This window comes from Podarcis raffonei, chromosome 2, assembly GCF_027172205.1.
Source record: "Podarcis raffonei isolate rPodRaf1 chromosome 2, rPodRaf1.pri, whole genome shotgun sequence".
Lineage (NCBI taxonomy): Eukaryota > Metazoa > Chordata > Lepidosauria > Squamata > Lacertidae > Podarcis > Podarcis raffonei.
This window is the reverse complement of record NC_070603.1, coordinates 118,326,466-118,339,552: the sequence shown is the minus strand read 5'-3', so window position 1 is coordinate 118,339,552 and position 13,087 is coordinate 118,326,466. Positions and strand designations below refer to the sequence as shown.

At 44.3% G+C, this 13,087-nt stretch overlaps 2 protein-coding genes across 4 annotated transcripts in view; both read left to right on the top strand.

Moving 5' to 3' along the window:
* Positions 1-8,143, top strand: part of LOC128409205 (zinc finger protein 260-like) — a 29,493-nt gene extending 21,350 nt beyond the window's left edge. Inside the window, exons 5-7 of one of the 3 annotated variants that reach the window (XM_053379463.1) lie at positions 5,829-5,945; positions 6,204-7,718; positions 7,803-8,143. In XM_053379463.1, coding sequence (XP_053235438.1) covers positions 5,829-5,945; positions 6,204-7,718; positions 7,803-7,966 — 1,796 coding nt within the window. In that variant the 3' untranslated portion in view covers positions 7,967-8,143. Of the gene's footprint in view, positions 1-5,828; positions 5,946-6,203 lie in introns of all 3 variants that reach the window. The other 2 variants (XM_053379460.1, XM_053379459.1) reach the window with 2 other exon arrangements.
* Positions 8,144-10,153: 2,010 nt separating this feature from the next.
* LOC128408796 (zinc finger protein 572-like) lies at positions 10,154-12,600 on the top strand. The gene is made up of 4 exons (XM_053378818.1): positions 10,154-10,202; positions 10,930-11,013; positions 11,829-11,945; positions 12,215-12,600. Exons 1-4 carry the CDS (start codon positions 10,154-10,156, stop codon positions 12,598-12,600), a joined length of 636 nt encoding a protein of 211 aa, XP_053234793.1.
* Positions 12,601-13,087: the final 487 nt, after the last annotated feature.

The window sequence follows — 13,087 nt, the reverse complement described above, 5'->3', positions numbered from 1 at the left end:
AAACAAAATGTGATCAACAAAATCAAAATAGAAGAGCAGATATTAGAAGACCCCAATGAAATAAAGGAAAGGTTCCTTCAATTCTATGAAAACCTGTATAAAAAGGAAGATGAGAATATAGTAGAAATAGAAAAATATCTGGAAAGAAATGGAGGAAAACACTTGATGGATGAAGAGAAAACTTACTTAAATAAATCAATAACAGTAGATGAGATTAAGGAGGCAATTAAGAAGATGAAACCAGGGAAAGCACCAGGTCCAGATGGTTTGTCACAAAAGTATTACAAAGTTTTGGAAGAGCATCTGACCCCGGTTTTATGCGACGTAATGAACAATATTCTATAAGGAGGGAGGATACCTGACTCCTGGAAAGAGGCACACATCACGTTAATACCCAAATCAGATTCTGATAAACTGGAGATAAGAAATTATAGACCGATATCACTACTCAATAATGATTACAAAATATTCGCAGAAATAATGGTGAATAGACTTAAGAAATATTTAACAAAATCCATTCATAAAGATCAAGCTGGATTCCTCCCTAACAGGCAATTAAAAGACAACGTAAGGCACATAATAAATATTATTGAATATTTGGAACTCAATAATGAAATCCCCGCGGCACTAATCTTCATCGACGCCGAAAAGGCTTTCGACAATGTATCCTGGCGGTTTTTATTAAAATGCATGGAGAGGGTAGGAATAGAGGGGCCTTTTATGGAAGGTATAAAAGCGATTTATTCAAGCCAAAGGGCTAACTTAATTATTAACAATAATCTAACTAATCCGTTTGTGATTTCGAAGGGTACAAGACAGGGGTGCCCTCTGTCCCCTCTCTTATTTATTATGGTGTTGGAAGTAATTGCAAATAAAATAAGGGAAACCCCAGAAATAAGAGGAATCAGAATTGGAACAAAAGAATATAAATTAAAGGCTTACGCCGATGATTTGGTAATATCGTTAGAAGATCCAGTAAAAAGTATCAGTAAAGTCTTAGAGTTATTAGAAGAATTTGGGAAACTGTCCGGTTTTAAGCTAAATAAGGTCAAAACCAAGATGCTGACAAAGAATTTGGCAGAAGATTTAAGAAATCAGTTAGAGTTACAATCAGGAATTAAGGTGGTGAAAAAGGTGAAGTATTTGGGTATTTGGGTCTCCACAAAAAACATAAACTTAGTAGAAGATAACTACATTAGGACCTGGAGAGAAATTAAAAAAGACTTAGACACCTGGAGTAGGATAAAACTCTCCTGGTCGGGCAGAATGGCCGCAATTAAGATGAACATTCTTCCAAGACTGCTGTTCCTATTTCAGAACATCCCGGTGATTAGAGGTACGACAATGTTTAAAGATTGGCAGAAAACACTTTCCAGATTTATTTGGCAGGGCAAGAGAGCAAGAATTAAGTTTAAATTACTCACAGACCGAAGAGATAGAGGAGGGTTTGCTGTCCCGAACCTGAAATTATACTATGAGGCCTCGTGTTTGTGTTGGATCAAGGAGTGGGTTGTTTTGAAAAATACAGACTTGTTGGACTTAGAGGGATTTAACACCAGATTTGGCTGGCATGCTTATCTATGGCATGATAAAGAGAGGGTACATAAAGGATTCTCTGACCATATTATTAGAGGTGCGTTACTCGAGGTATGGAACAGAAATAAAAGATTTTTAGAAAAAGACACCCCCTGGTGGTTATCACCAATTGATATCCTAACCATTAAAAAATTAAACATGGAAAGCCAAAGATAGACCTATGAAGACCTCCCGGTAAGAACAGATAAAGGGTGGAAAATTAGAACATATGAGGACTTAAAGGACAAATTATTGGGTTGGCTACAATTTCACCAAATTAACGCTTTATGGAATGAACATAAAAAAACAGGGATGAATGAGAAAAAGTCTAGATACCAGGTGGAAATACTAGAAGGAAACTCCAAACTCTTCTCCAAAATGTATAATCAATTATTAGAGTGGGACACCAAGGATGAAGAGATAAAGGAGGTTATGATCAAATGGGCTATAGATTTGGGATATAACCTAGATTATGATAGGTGGGTAAAACTTTGGAATAAGGATATGAAATTCACAGCATGCGTTGGACTCCGAGAAAATATGGAAAAAATGATGTACAGATGGTACATCACCCCCGTGAAATTGGAAAAAAATGTATAAGACTGGGGACAAAACGTGCTGGAAATGCAAAACAAAAGAAGGTGATTTCCACCATATGTGGTGGGCTTGTGAAGAAGTGAAAAGGTTTTGGGGACTTATCTATGATGAATTAAAAAAAATTCTGAAATATCAGGTCGCTCCCTGATCAGTACTTTTGGTTTAGATGGGGACTCTTAATCTTAGGGTCACGGGTTTGAGCCCCACGTGAGGTGAAAGAGCGCTGTGTTGTTGGGGGTTGGACTGGATGACCCTCGGGGTCCCTTCCAAGTCTAGAATCCAACCACGTTGACATGCAAGTTGGTTTCATCTTCTCATTCTTTTTGCCGGGCACCGCTGTGACGTGTTAGGCAGTACAGAGAGGTGTCCCAGTAGGTGAGTAAATAGAAAGGGAAAATAAAAATAAAGGAGCACCCTTCCCCAGAGCCGCCCCAAAGGCACTTTTTTCCCCCATCACAGAGGAACAGACTACAAATCCCAGAATCCTTTGCGTCTGGGAAAAGGGAAGAAGCGAAGGGGCAGGACGTCTCAAGAGGTGCCTGTTTCCTCTGGCCAGCCCCCTTTTGTGAGGGTCTTTTGCAGGAGGCGTCCGGCCATTTTGCAGGCGAGGCTGAAGTGGGGAGGAAGAAGGAGTCTTTGCTGGCAGAGGGGCCCTTCGGAAGCAGCTCTACGCGGGTGAGAGGGCACCGTCTGAACCCTGCAACACGTGAATGCCGGTGAGGGGGCGGGGCAGAAAAGGGCGGCGGGAAAGATGAGCCATTTTGGCTTTTCCCATTGCACGGATAAGTTTGCACGTTGCATCGGGGTGAAAGAGGAGGAAGGGGAGATTCTCGAGAGCAGAAGAAGGGATCTCTTTCACTTGTTTATTCCTCATGGAAAGCTTTGAAATGAAATGATAAAATGTAAAATTATGTAAAAGGCAATGGCAACCAGAGATAAATATGAATATGAAACGTAGTAATAGTAGATGATAAATATGCGCCAAGAATGGAGTGCCAAATGGTATTAATTTGTATAAAGCCTATAGACTGGGATAAATTGTGTTCGCTGAGCCTGTATTTTATAAAGTCTGTATATGATGTTTGTTTGATAATGTGTGGTCTGCTATGCCTAATAAAGGATTTTGAATTGAATTGAATATAAAGCCTATAAAAATAACTGACAAAAAATGAAATGAAATGAAAGCTTGGTGGTAGATTGTGCATATTTTGAATTAAAAAATCTGGACATTAAGAAAAATCAGATAACATTACCATCCCTTTTTTAGAAATGCAAAAAAGGTTGCAATTGGAGTACCCCCCTGAATATTTTAAAGTGTTCCCAAATGTCCTGTATATCATGGGGATGGGGTGTGTGGAAATCTCAGATCCTGGGGCCAAATGGGGGTCTAGCTGGACTCCTCATTTCTCCCCCCATGCCAGCCCCATCTCCCTAGGGTGCTTCAGCCCTGCTCTAAGTCGGGTGCTTTTGCCTGCCTAGAATATGCCATCGATTATTCCTCTGACCTGCTTGGCTGGAGTTGTGTGTGCATGTAAATAGACCTCTGGTTTCTGTGTATGTATCCCATGGGTTGTGTGTCTTTTACTTCCTTGCGTTCATACCCCACCCATCCTGGAAGGAGCTCAAGGTGGTTTGCATGTTCCCCATCTCTCCATTTCTTCCCCACAACAACCCTGTGAGGGAGGCCAAACTGAGAGACGGTGACCGGCCCAAGATCACCCAGTGGGCTTCATGGCCAGGTGGGGATTTGAACCCCGAGCACAGAACTCTAACCACTACACCACATTGCCACTCTGGACTAGCAGTGCTTCTTGGTATTAGACGGGGGTCTTTTCCCAGCCTCTCTTAGATAGATCACGAATTGGACTTGGGGGTATTTGCTCTGTCAAATGAGCTAAGGCTGCTCTCCAATCTCTTTTATATTTTTTTTGAATTATTTAATTTTCAAATATTGCATATTCTTTTAAAATACAATTGTAACTACTCTCTCATATCCGTTGACTTCCCATCCACCCTGCCATGGTGTTTTTCTATTCCCTTACAAAGCTGCAACGTTACTTATATTATGTCCATTCTGGACTTAACCATCCAGGGGTCCTTTATCTTTTTTTATTAAAAAAGAATGTAAAAGAATGAAAGTCTGCTATCCTCCTTCACTCCCACACTTTTTAGACTTGCATCATTTTGTGACGCAGTAATTCGGTTTCCCTAGCAAACCAGAGGTTAAACTAACCCCTTTCCAGCCCCGGTAGGAACGTGGGGGGTGTTTAAACGCCACACCTACACACTGCAGCTGACACACTAGCGTGTCACGACATTAGTGGCAAAAGTCCAGTACAGAGCATTAAACATTGAATATAAAGGATCCAAAGACAGGACTTTTATGATTTGAAAACGGAGACAACTTGTGTACTTCTTTGGTAACACAAGAATATCAATAATAATAATAATAATAATAATAATAATAATAATAATAATAATAATAGAATGTAGTTGGAACGATCTATGGGGAAGACCGAGATTCCCACTCTGCGCTTGCCACCAAAGGCGTTCCTGAGGTGCTGCAGTTTTTGCTGAGGGCGTTTTGTCATTACAGAGACTGCTAACCTTTGATTACGGGGCTGTTTATTTCTCCAGGGTCGAAAGGGCCCTCCCTGCTGGACGTTGGCCGAAGAGCAAGGGTGGCCATGCTGGACAATGAGAACATGGCCTCTCTGGGTAAGGAGCCTCCTTCCTTGAGTCTGAAGCAGTCCTTCCGGGACATTTTCTTCTCACTCTTCTTTTGGGGTGGAGGGGTAGGTGGGGAGCAGGTTTGTTGCACCAGAGCTGCAAATGTACTTTATTCTTAACGCCATCCATTTTAATCCCAACCTTTCCACTCCAAGGAGCTCAATGTGGGGCACACGGGTCTCCCCCTCATTTAATCCCCACAACAAGCCCTAAATGGCCTTGGCCCCATATACTAAGGAGCATCTACATCCCATCATTTAGCCAGGACACTGAGGTCCAGCTCTGAGGGGCTTCTACCGGTTCCCTCGACGTAAGAAGTGAAGCGATAGGGAACCAGGCAGGGGCCTTCTTTGTAGTGGCGCCCGCCCTGGTAAACACCCTCCCTTCATATATCAAGGAAATAAATAACTATATAACCTTTAGGAGCCCTGTGTCAGGAAGTTTTTAATGTTGGACATTTGATTATGTTTTTATATGTGCTGGAAGCTGCCCAGAGTGGGTGGGGTGACCCTGTCAGATGGGTGGGGTTTAAATCAAAAAGTATTAGTCTCCCAGGTTCTAGTCGGGCACTTTAACCACTGCGCTGCACTCTAGCTGTGCAAAATGGGTTTGCTGGCATGTGAGGGACTCCCACCAGCGTAACAGCAATACTTCAGAAGTGCCAACCAAGTCCCCTCCCTGGGGTCCTGGCAGTGAAGTCCTGACCCTCCACCCTGCAGCCATCTTCAGCCGTCCTCCCTTCTCCTTCCAGCACAGAGCAAAGGACCACCTTCCCCCCGCAAACATGCAGCCCCCTAACCCAAGGTACTGTTTAGTTATGGGTTCTTGATGAGAGGTCATTGGGGATAGTTTGGACCATAAGGCCGAATGCTTCCTCACTTCTTCTTTCTCCTCGTCTTCCTTCTTCTTCCTTCTTTCCCGCATAGCACTGCCGTTTCCCCAGACGAGCCTCGTCACCAGCGCAGAGCAAGCGGAAGAGCCCAGGACGCCACAATATCAGATCTCAAACGGAACAGGAGCTGCCATTTTGGACACCAGCTCAGGTGAGGCAGTTTGGGCGGGATGCAGAGTCCGTTGAGAGTTTCTCCTTTGCGAAGAAATGGCAAGAAAAATGTTCTCTGTTACTTCATTTTTAAAAAGCGCTTCCACTGGTTATACATTATGCAGTGGGCGGGGGGAGGGGGAGAAGTGGTACGACCTCCGTCTCTCACGCATCATCTGATCCAATGATTTCAGTCTGGATTCTGAAGCTACTTCTCTGCTATCTTCAAACCCCGATTCCGCTTTCTTCACTCTCTCAGCAGGAAACTTGAGGAGGAAACACTTCTGCCCAGAGAGTGGCCAATGCTTTGCCTTCAGATTGGCTCTTGCTAGACACCAGAGAATCCACACAGGGGAGAAGAACCAGGAAAGTTCTGAGCGTGGGGAATGTTTTGGTCAGAGTTCAGAGCTTGTGAGCCCTTTGGAAATCCCTATGTCTTTGGAGTTCAGGAAGGTTCTTGCTCATCAGCCCATCGTTCTGATCCACCGGAACGTCCATGCAGGAGGAGATAAGCTAAATCGCTGCTTGGAGTGTGAGGAAGGTTTTTCCCAACTCTCTGATTTTGTGAAACATGAAAGAGGCCACACAGGAGAGAAACCCCACAAATATGGCAAGAGTAGGATCGGGTTCCCCAAGAGATCACAGCTTCATGGACACCATATAATCCACACAGGAGAGAAGCCCCACAAATGCAGTGTGTGTGGGTTATGCTTTTCTGTTAGGTCAAAACTTGTTACCCATCAGCGAACCCACACTGGAGAAAAACCCTACAAATGCTTGGAGTGTGGGAAATCATTTGCTCACAAGTCAGGCCTTGTAATCCATCGGAGGCTCCACACAGGAGAGAAGCCCTATGAATGCTGGGAGTGCGGGAAATGTTTTTCTCAAAACGCACAGCTTTGGAGCCATCGGTTGGTTCACACAGGGGAGAAACGGTATAAATGCTTTGAATGTGGGAAAAAGTTTACTTGCCGTTCCGGCCTTGTAACCCATCAGAAAACCCACACAGGAGAAAGGCCCCATAAGTGTCTGGAGTGTGGCAAATGTTTCCCCAAAAATGCAAGTCTCAGGCGACACCAGAGAATCCACACAGGAGAGAAACCCTATGAATGTAGAGAGTGTGGCAAATGTTTTTATGAGAAAGCTGAACTTCTGAGCCATCAGACTGTGCACACCGGGGAGAGGCCTCATAAATGTGCGGAGTGTGGGAAATGTTTTCTTGTACCATCACATCTTGCAATCCACCAGAGAATCCATACGGGAGAGAAACCCTACAAATGCATGGAATGTGGAAAATGCTTTTCCCAGAAACAACACCTCAAGCAGCATGAAAAAATCCACACTGGGCAGAAACCCTACAAATGCGTGGAGTGTGAAAAATATTTTACCAACAAATCACACCTTCATGTACACCAGAGAATCCACACAGGAGTGAGACCATATGAATGTGGAGAGTGTGGGAAATGTTTTTACACTTCATCACATCTTATTTCTCATAAAAGAGTCCACACAGGAGAAAAGCCATATAAATGTTTAGACTGTGGAATGTCATTTACTTTAGCTCAAAGTCTTAGGGGGCACCAGAGGATCCACACAGGAGAGAAACCTTACAAGTGCTTGGAGTGTGAGAAATGTTTTTCAAGGAGAGACACCCTTGTGGCCCATCAGAGAACCCACACAGGAGAGAAACCCTATAAATGCTTGGAGTGTGAGAAATACTTTGCAAGAAAATCAGAGCTTAACATGCATCAAAGGATCCACACAGGAGAGGAAGCTTACAAGTGCTTGGGGTGTGGGAAATGTTTTCGTCAGAAAGGGAATCTTTTGAAACACCAGAGAACCCACACAGGAGAAAAACCCTACAAATGCATGGAGTGTGGGAAATGTTTTTCTTTGTCATCACATGTTCGCGAACACCAGAAAGTCCACACAGGAGAGAGGCCTTACCAATGTGTAGAGTGTGGGAAATGGTTTTCACAGAGTGGGAACCTTAGAAAACACCAGAGACTCCATATGGAATAGAAAGCATATACATGTTGGGAGTGCGGGGAATGCTTTGTAAAGAAATGAACCTTTTATCAACATTGGAGACTCCACGAAGGAAATACAATGCAAGTGTCTGGAGTGTGGGAAATGATTTGCTGCTCATTTGGACCTTCAAAGGCACCAGAGAATCCACAAAAATGGGAAACCCATTAATGTTTCGAGTATGGGAACTGTTTGGTCTGGAAGGGCTAGGCTGGTGCTGCCTCAGGGAGTCCACACAGGAGAGAAACCACCCTAAAGCTCTGAGTATGTGTATTGCCAGATATTTTTAGAAGGTGGCATCTCCTGATCTTGATGTAATGGTAGCTTTAAATCCTTTTAACTCTATCTGTACATATAACGAGGGCTTTCCCATGAATTTATCTGTATAATATATTTAACAAGGACTGAGAGATTGGGGGGGGAGGGGGGCTTGTTTAATCTCAATGAAAACAAGTGGTACAGTGACAATAAAGTATTTCTGTATATTTCTATATAATGAGAACTTGGCATCAACAAGAGGTCTAGACAGCTGGCCTGATAAGGCGTCAAATAGCGGACAGGCCTATCTTGACCAAGCCATGGAACTGCCAATTAGATATAGACTTTGGCTCACCGCTAGGAAAAGAGTAACTTTTCTCTGTGCCAACCACAGAGATGAGGGAGAATGGCAACAGAACTTAAAGAGCCCACCTGCTATTAGATCGTGTTTAAAAGCCTCTATATAAGAGCTCAGCGACTGAGTCCCTCGTTCGAGTTCTACCGGTGAACATCAACGTTGGCCCTATTGAGGGAAGGGAAGGATCTCCTGCTCAAGGGGTCTGCAGCAAATGAGATGAACCATGAACTTTGCTTTTGCAGCTATCTCCATAATATCCTTTTGATCTTGTATCATAATTGTCACTCATTAGTGAGTATGGAACATAGAAGTTAGACTGTTAGGATAATAATTAGAATATACTGGACCCCATTACATTTGTTTTACAAAGGGCTGTCTCAGGTATCTAACGGTTGGAGATGCACTAGGGATAATGCTTCTCTAAAACACATGTTTTTTCATTGTCCTATAACTTTAACTATCAACAGAACTGTACGGAACAACCTTACATTTACTGAGAAAAATATCCTCTTGAATTATATACCCAGCACATGGAATCTTACAAAAGGACTATACAAGTGGACTCTCCGTCCCCTGACCGCAGCAAAAGGACTGATACTGATGAATTGGAAAAATAAAAATGCGGCTCCCTTCTACGAATGGATTGGAGACTTCTACAAACTCGCAACATATAAACAACTTGCATATAAATGCAGACTTGCCATGGACAAGTTCAGTGATATTTTGGATCCATTTTTACAAATACTGTAATAGGTTAAGGTCTGGTGAAGTACAATTGTAAAATATACAGTTTGGGGTTTCCATCTCTCCCCCCTTTATTTCCCCCTCTTACACGGTTTCTGTTTCTCTTTTTCTCTCATTTACATCTCACCATGTTTAGTTCACGTATAATTTTGTACTTTTTCAATTTTCAGTAAAGATTTTTTTAAAAAAAAAGTTAGACTGCTTTTCTACCTTCTCTTTGCTTAAATTAATAAGAGCTTCTTCCTGTTCCTTCTCCGACACCAAAGAGTACATTGAGGTGGAGAATTCAAAAACGTTTTAAGCCATGAATGAAATATTCCCTTCACTCCTCATCTCTGAAACATGCTGGACAAAAAGCCTCCCAGAAATCTTTGGAATGTGAAAAATCCTACTTCCTCCCCCCTTAAAAAATTTTCATTTATTGAAAATCAAAGTATAGTGGTACCTCAGGCTACATACGCTTCAGGTTACATACGCTTCAGGTTACAGACTCCACTAACCCAGAAATAGTGCTTCAGGTTAAGAACTTTGCTTCAGGATGAGAACAGAAATTGGGCTCTGGCGGCGCGGCGGCAGCAGGAGGCCCCATTAGCTAAAGTGGTGCTTCAGGTTAAGAACAGTTTCAGGTCAAGAAGAGTTTCAGGTTAAGAATGGACCTCCGGAACGAATTAAGTACTTAACCTGAGGTATCAATGAGGGGCATACAAAAAACTCCAAGTCAGAAAAACACTCTCAGTGAATTCAGCCTGAAGCAATCTCACTTTATGCAAGATAAGTAAGAAAAACAAAACAAAAAATTAAAGGAAGGGAAGAAAAAACTAATGAAAAAACTTGCTGGCAGAGGCTCCCTTCGGAAGCAGCTCTACACGGGTGAGAGGGGACCGTCTGAACCCTGCAACATGTGAATGCCGGTGAGGGGGCGGGGCAGAAAAGGGCGGCGGGAAAGATGAGCCATTTTGGCTTTTCCCATTGCACGGATAAGTTTGCACGTTGCATCAGGGTGAAAGAGGAGGAAGGAGATTCTCAAGAGCAGAAGAAAATACATTTATTCATTCCTCTTTGAAAGCTTGGTGGTAGATTGTGCATATTTTTATACTGCATGCAGCAGAGCTTTCCAAACTTTTCATGTTGGTGACACACTTTTTAGACATGCATAATTTTGCAATGCAAGAATTCAGTTTTGCATCATTTTGCAACGCAGTAATTCAGTTTCCCTAGCAAACCAGAGGTTAAACTAACCCTTTTCCAGCCCCGGGAGTAACATGAGGAGTGTTTAAACGACACACCTACACACTGCAGCCGACACACTACTGTGTCGCAACACACAGTTTGGAAAGCTCTGGTACAGAGCATTAAAATCTCACATTGAATATAAAAGAACTGAAGAAAGGACTTTTATGATTTGAAAACGGAGACGATGTATGCACTTTTTTGGTAGAAAGAAAGAAAGAAGTTGGAAGGATCTATGGGGAAGACCGAGATTCCCACTCTGCTCTTGCCACCAAAGGCGTTCCTGAGGTGCTGCAGTTTTTGCTGAGGGCATTTTGTCATTACAGAGACCGCCAACCTTTGATTACGGGGCTGTTTATTTCTCCAGGGTCGAAAGGGCCCTCCCTGCTGGACATTGGCCGAAGAGCAAGGGTGGCCATGCTGGACAATGAGAGGAACATGGCCTCTCTGGGTAAGGAGCCTCCTTCCTTGAGTCTGAAGCAGTCCTTCCGGGACATTTTCTTCTCACTCTTCTTTTGGGGTGGAGGGGTAGGTGGGGAGCAGGTTTGTTGCACCAGAGCTGCAAATGTACTTTATTCTTAACGCCGTCCATTTTGATCCCGACTTTTCCCCCTCCGAGGAGCTCAAGGTGGGGCGCACGGGTCTCCCCCTCATTTAATCCCCACAACAAACCCTAGACAGCCTTGACCCAGGATACCCGAAGAAGCGTCTCCAGCCCCATTGTTCAGCCCGGACACTGGGGCCCACCTCGTCCGAGGGTCTTCTGCCGGTTCCCTCACAGCAAGAAGCGAAGTTACAGGGAACCAGCCAAAGGCAGCCTTCTTGGTAATGGCTCCCTTTCTTTGGAACGCCCTCCCACCAGATGTCAAGGAAATAAACAACCATATCACCTTTAGAAGACGTTTGAATGCAGCCCTGTATCAGGAAGGTTTTATATTTGAGGGACTCCCACCAGCATAACAGCCACAGTCGGGAAGCCCCAACCATGTTCCTTCCCTGGGGTCCCTGGCAGTGCAGTCCCCACCCCCCACCCTGCAGACATCTTCAGCCGTCCTCCCTCCTCCTTCTGGCACAGAGCGAAGGACCCCCACAAACACCCAGCCCCCTAACCCAAGGTACTGTATAGTTACAGGTTATCCTTCTCTGGAAATGTTTGAGATGAGAGGTCATTGGGGATAGTTTGGACCATAAGGCCGAATGCTTCCTCACTTCTTCTTTCTCCTCTTCTTCCTTCTTCTTCCTTCTTCTCACTTCTTTCCCGCATAGCACTGCCGCTTCCCAAGACGAGCCTCGTCGCCAACGCAGAGCAAGCGGAAGAGCCCAGGACGCCACAATATCAGATCTCAAACGGAACAGGGGCTGCCATTTTGGACACCAGCTCAGGTGAGGCGGTCTGGGTGGGATGCCGAGTCCGTTCAGAGTTTCCCCTCCCTTGCTAAGAATGGGCAAGAAAAATGTTCTCTGTTACTTAATTTTAAAAGGCTCTTCCACTGGTTGTACCTTATGCAGTGGGTGTTGTGGGCGGGGGGAGGGGGAGAAGTGGTACGACCTCCGTCTCTCACGCATCATCTGATCCAATGATTTCAGTCTGGATTCTGAAGCTACTTCTCTGCCATCTTCAAACCCTGATTCCACTTTCTTCACTCTCTCAGCAGGAAACTCGAGGAGGAAACACTTCTGCCCAGAGAGTGGCCAGTGCTTTGCCTTCAGATTGGCTCTTCCCAGACACCAGAGAATCCACACAGGGGAGAAGATCCAGGAAAGTTCTGAGCGTGGGGAATGTTTTGGTCAGTGTTCAGAGCTTGTGAGCCCTTTGGAAACCCCTATGTCTTTGGAGTTCAGGAAGATTCTTGCTCATCAGCCCATCGTTCTGATCCACCGGAACGTCCATGCAGGAGGAGATAAGTCATATCGCTGCTTGGAGTGTGGGGAAGGTTTTTCCCAACTCTCAGATTTTGTGAAACATGAAAGAGGCCAAAATCCACACAGGAGAGAAGCCGCACAAATGCAGTGTGTGTGGGTTATGCTTTTCTGTTAGGTCAGAACTTGTTACCCATCAGCGAACCCACACTGGAGAAAAACCCTATAAATGCCCAGAGTGTGGAAAATCATTTGATCACAAGTCAGTCTTTGTGGTCCATCGGACAATCCACACAGTAGAGAAGCCACATAAATGTTTAGACTGTGGAATGTCGTTTACTTTAGCACAAAGCCTTATGAGGCACAGGAGTACCCACACAGGAGAGAAACCCTACAAATGTTTGGAGTGTGGGAAGTCATTTGCTCAAAAGTCAGGCCTTGTGATCCATCAGAGGCTCCACACAGGAGAGAAGCCCTATGAATGCTGGGAGTGTGGGAAATGTTTTCCTCAAAACGCAGAGCTTTGGAGCCATCGGTTGGTTCACACAGGGGAGAAACGGTATAAATGCTTTGAATGCGGAAGAAAGTTTACTTGCCGTTCCGGCCTTGTAATCCATCAGAAAACCCACACAGAAGAAAGGCCCCATAAGTGTCTGGAGTGTGGC

Coding starts and splice junctions, on each gene's coding strand:
- LOC128408796 (XM_053378818.1), top strand. CDS start 10,154: ATGAAAAAACTTGCTGGCAGAGGCTCCCTTCGGAAGCAGCTCTACACG. Junction 11,014..11,828: donor GAGGAACATGGCCTCTCTGG/GTAAGGAGCCTC, acceptor TTTCCCGCATAG/CACTGCCGCTTCCCAAGACG. Junction 11,946..12,214: donor CATTTTGGACACCAGCTCAG/GTGAGGCGGTCT, acceptor TCACTCTCTCAG/CAGGAAACTCGAGGAGGAAA.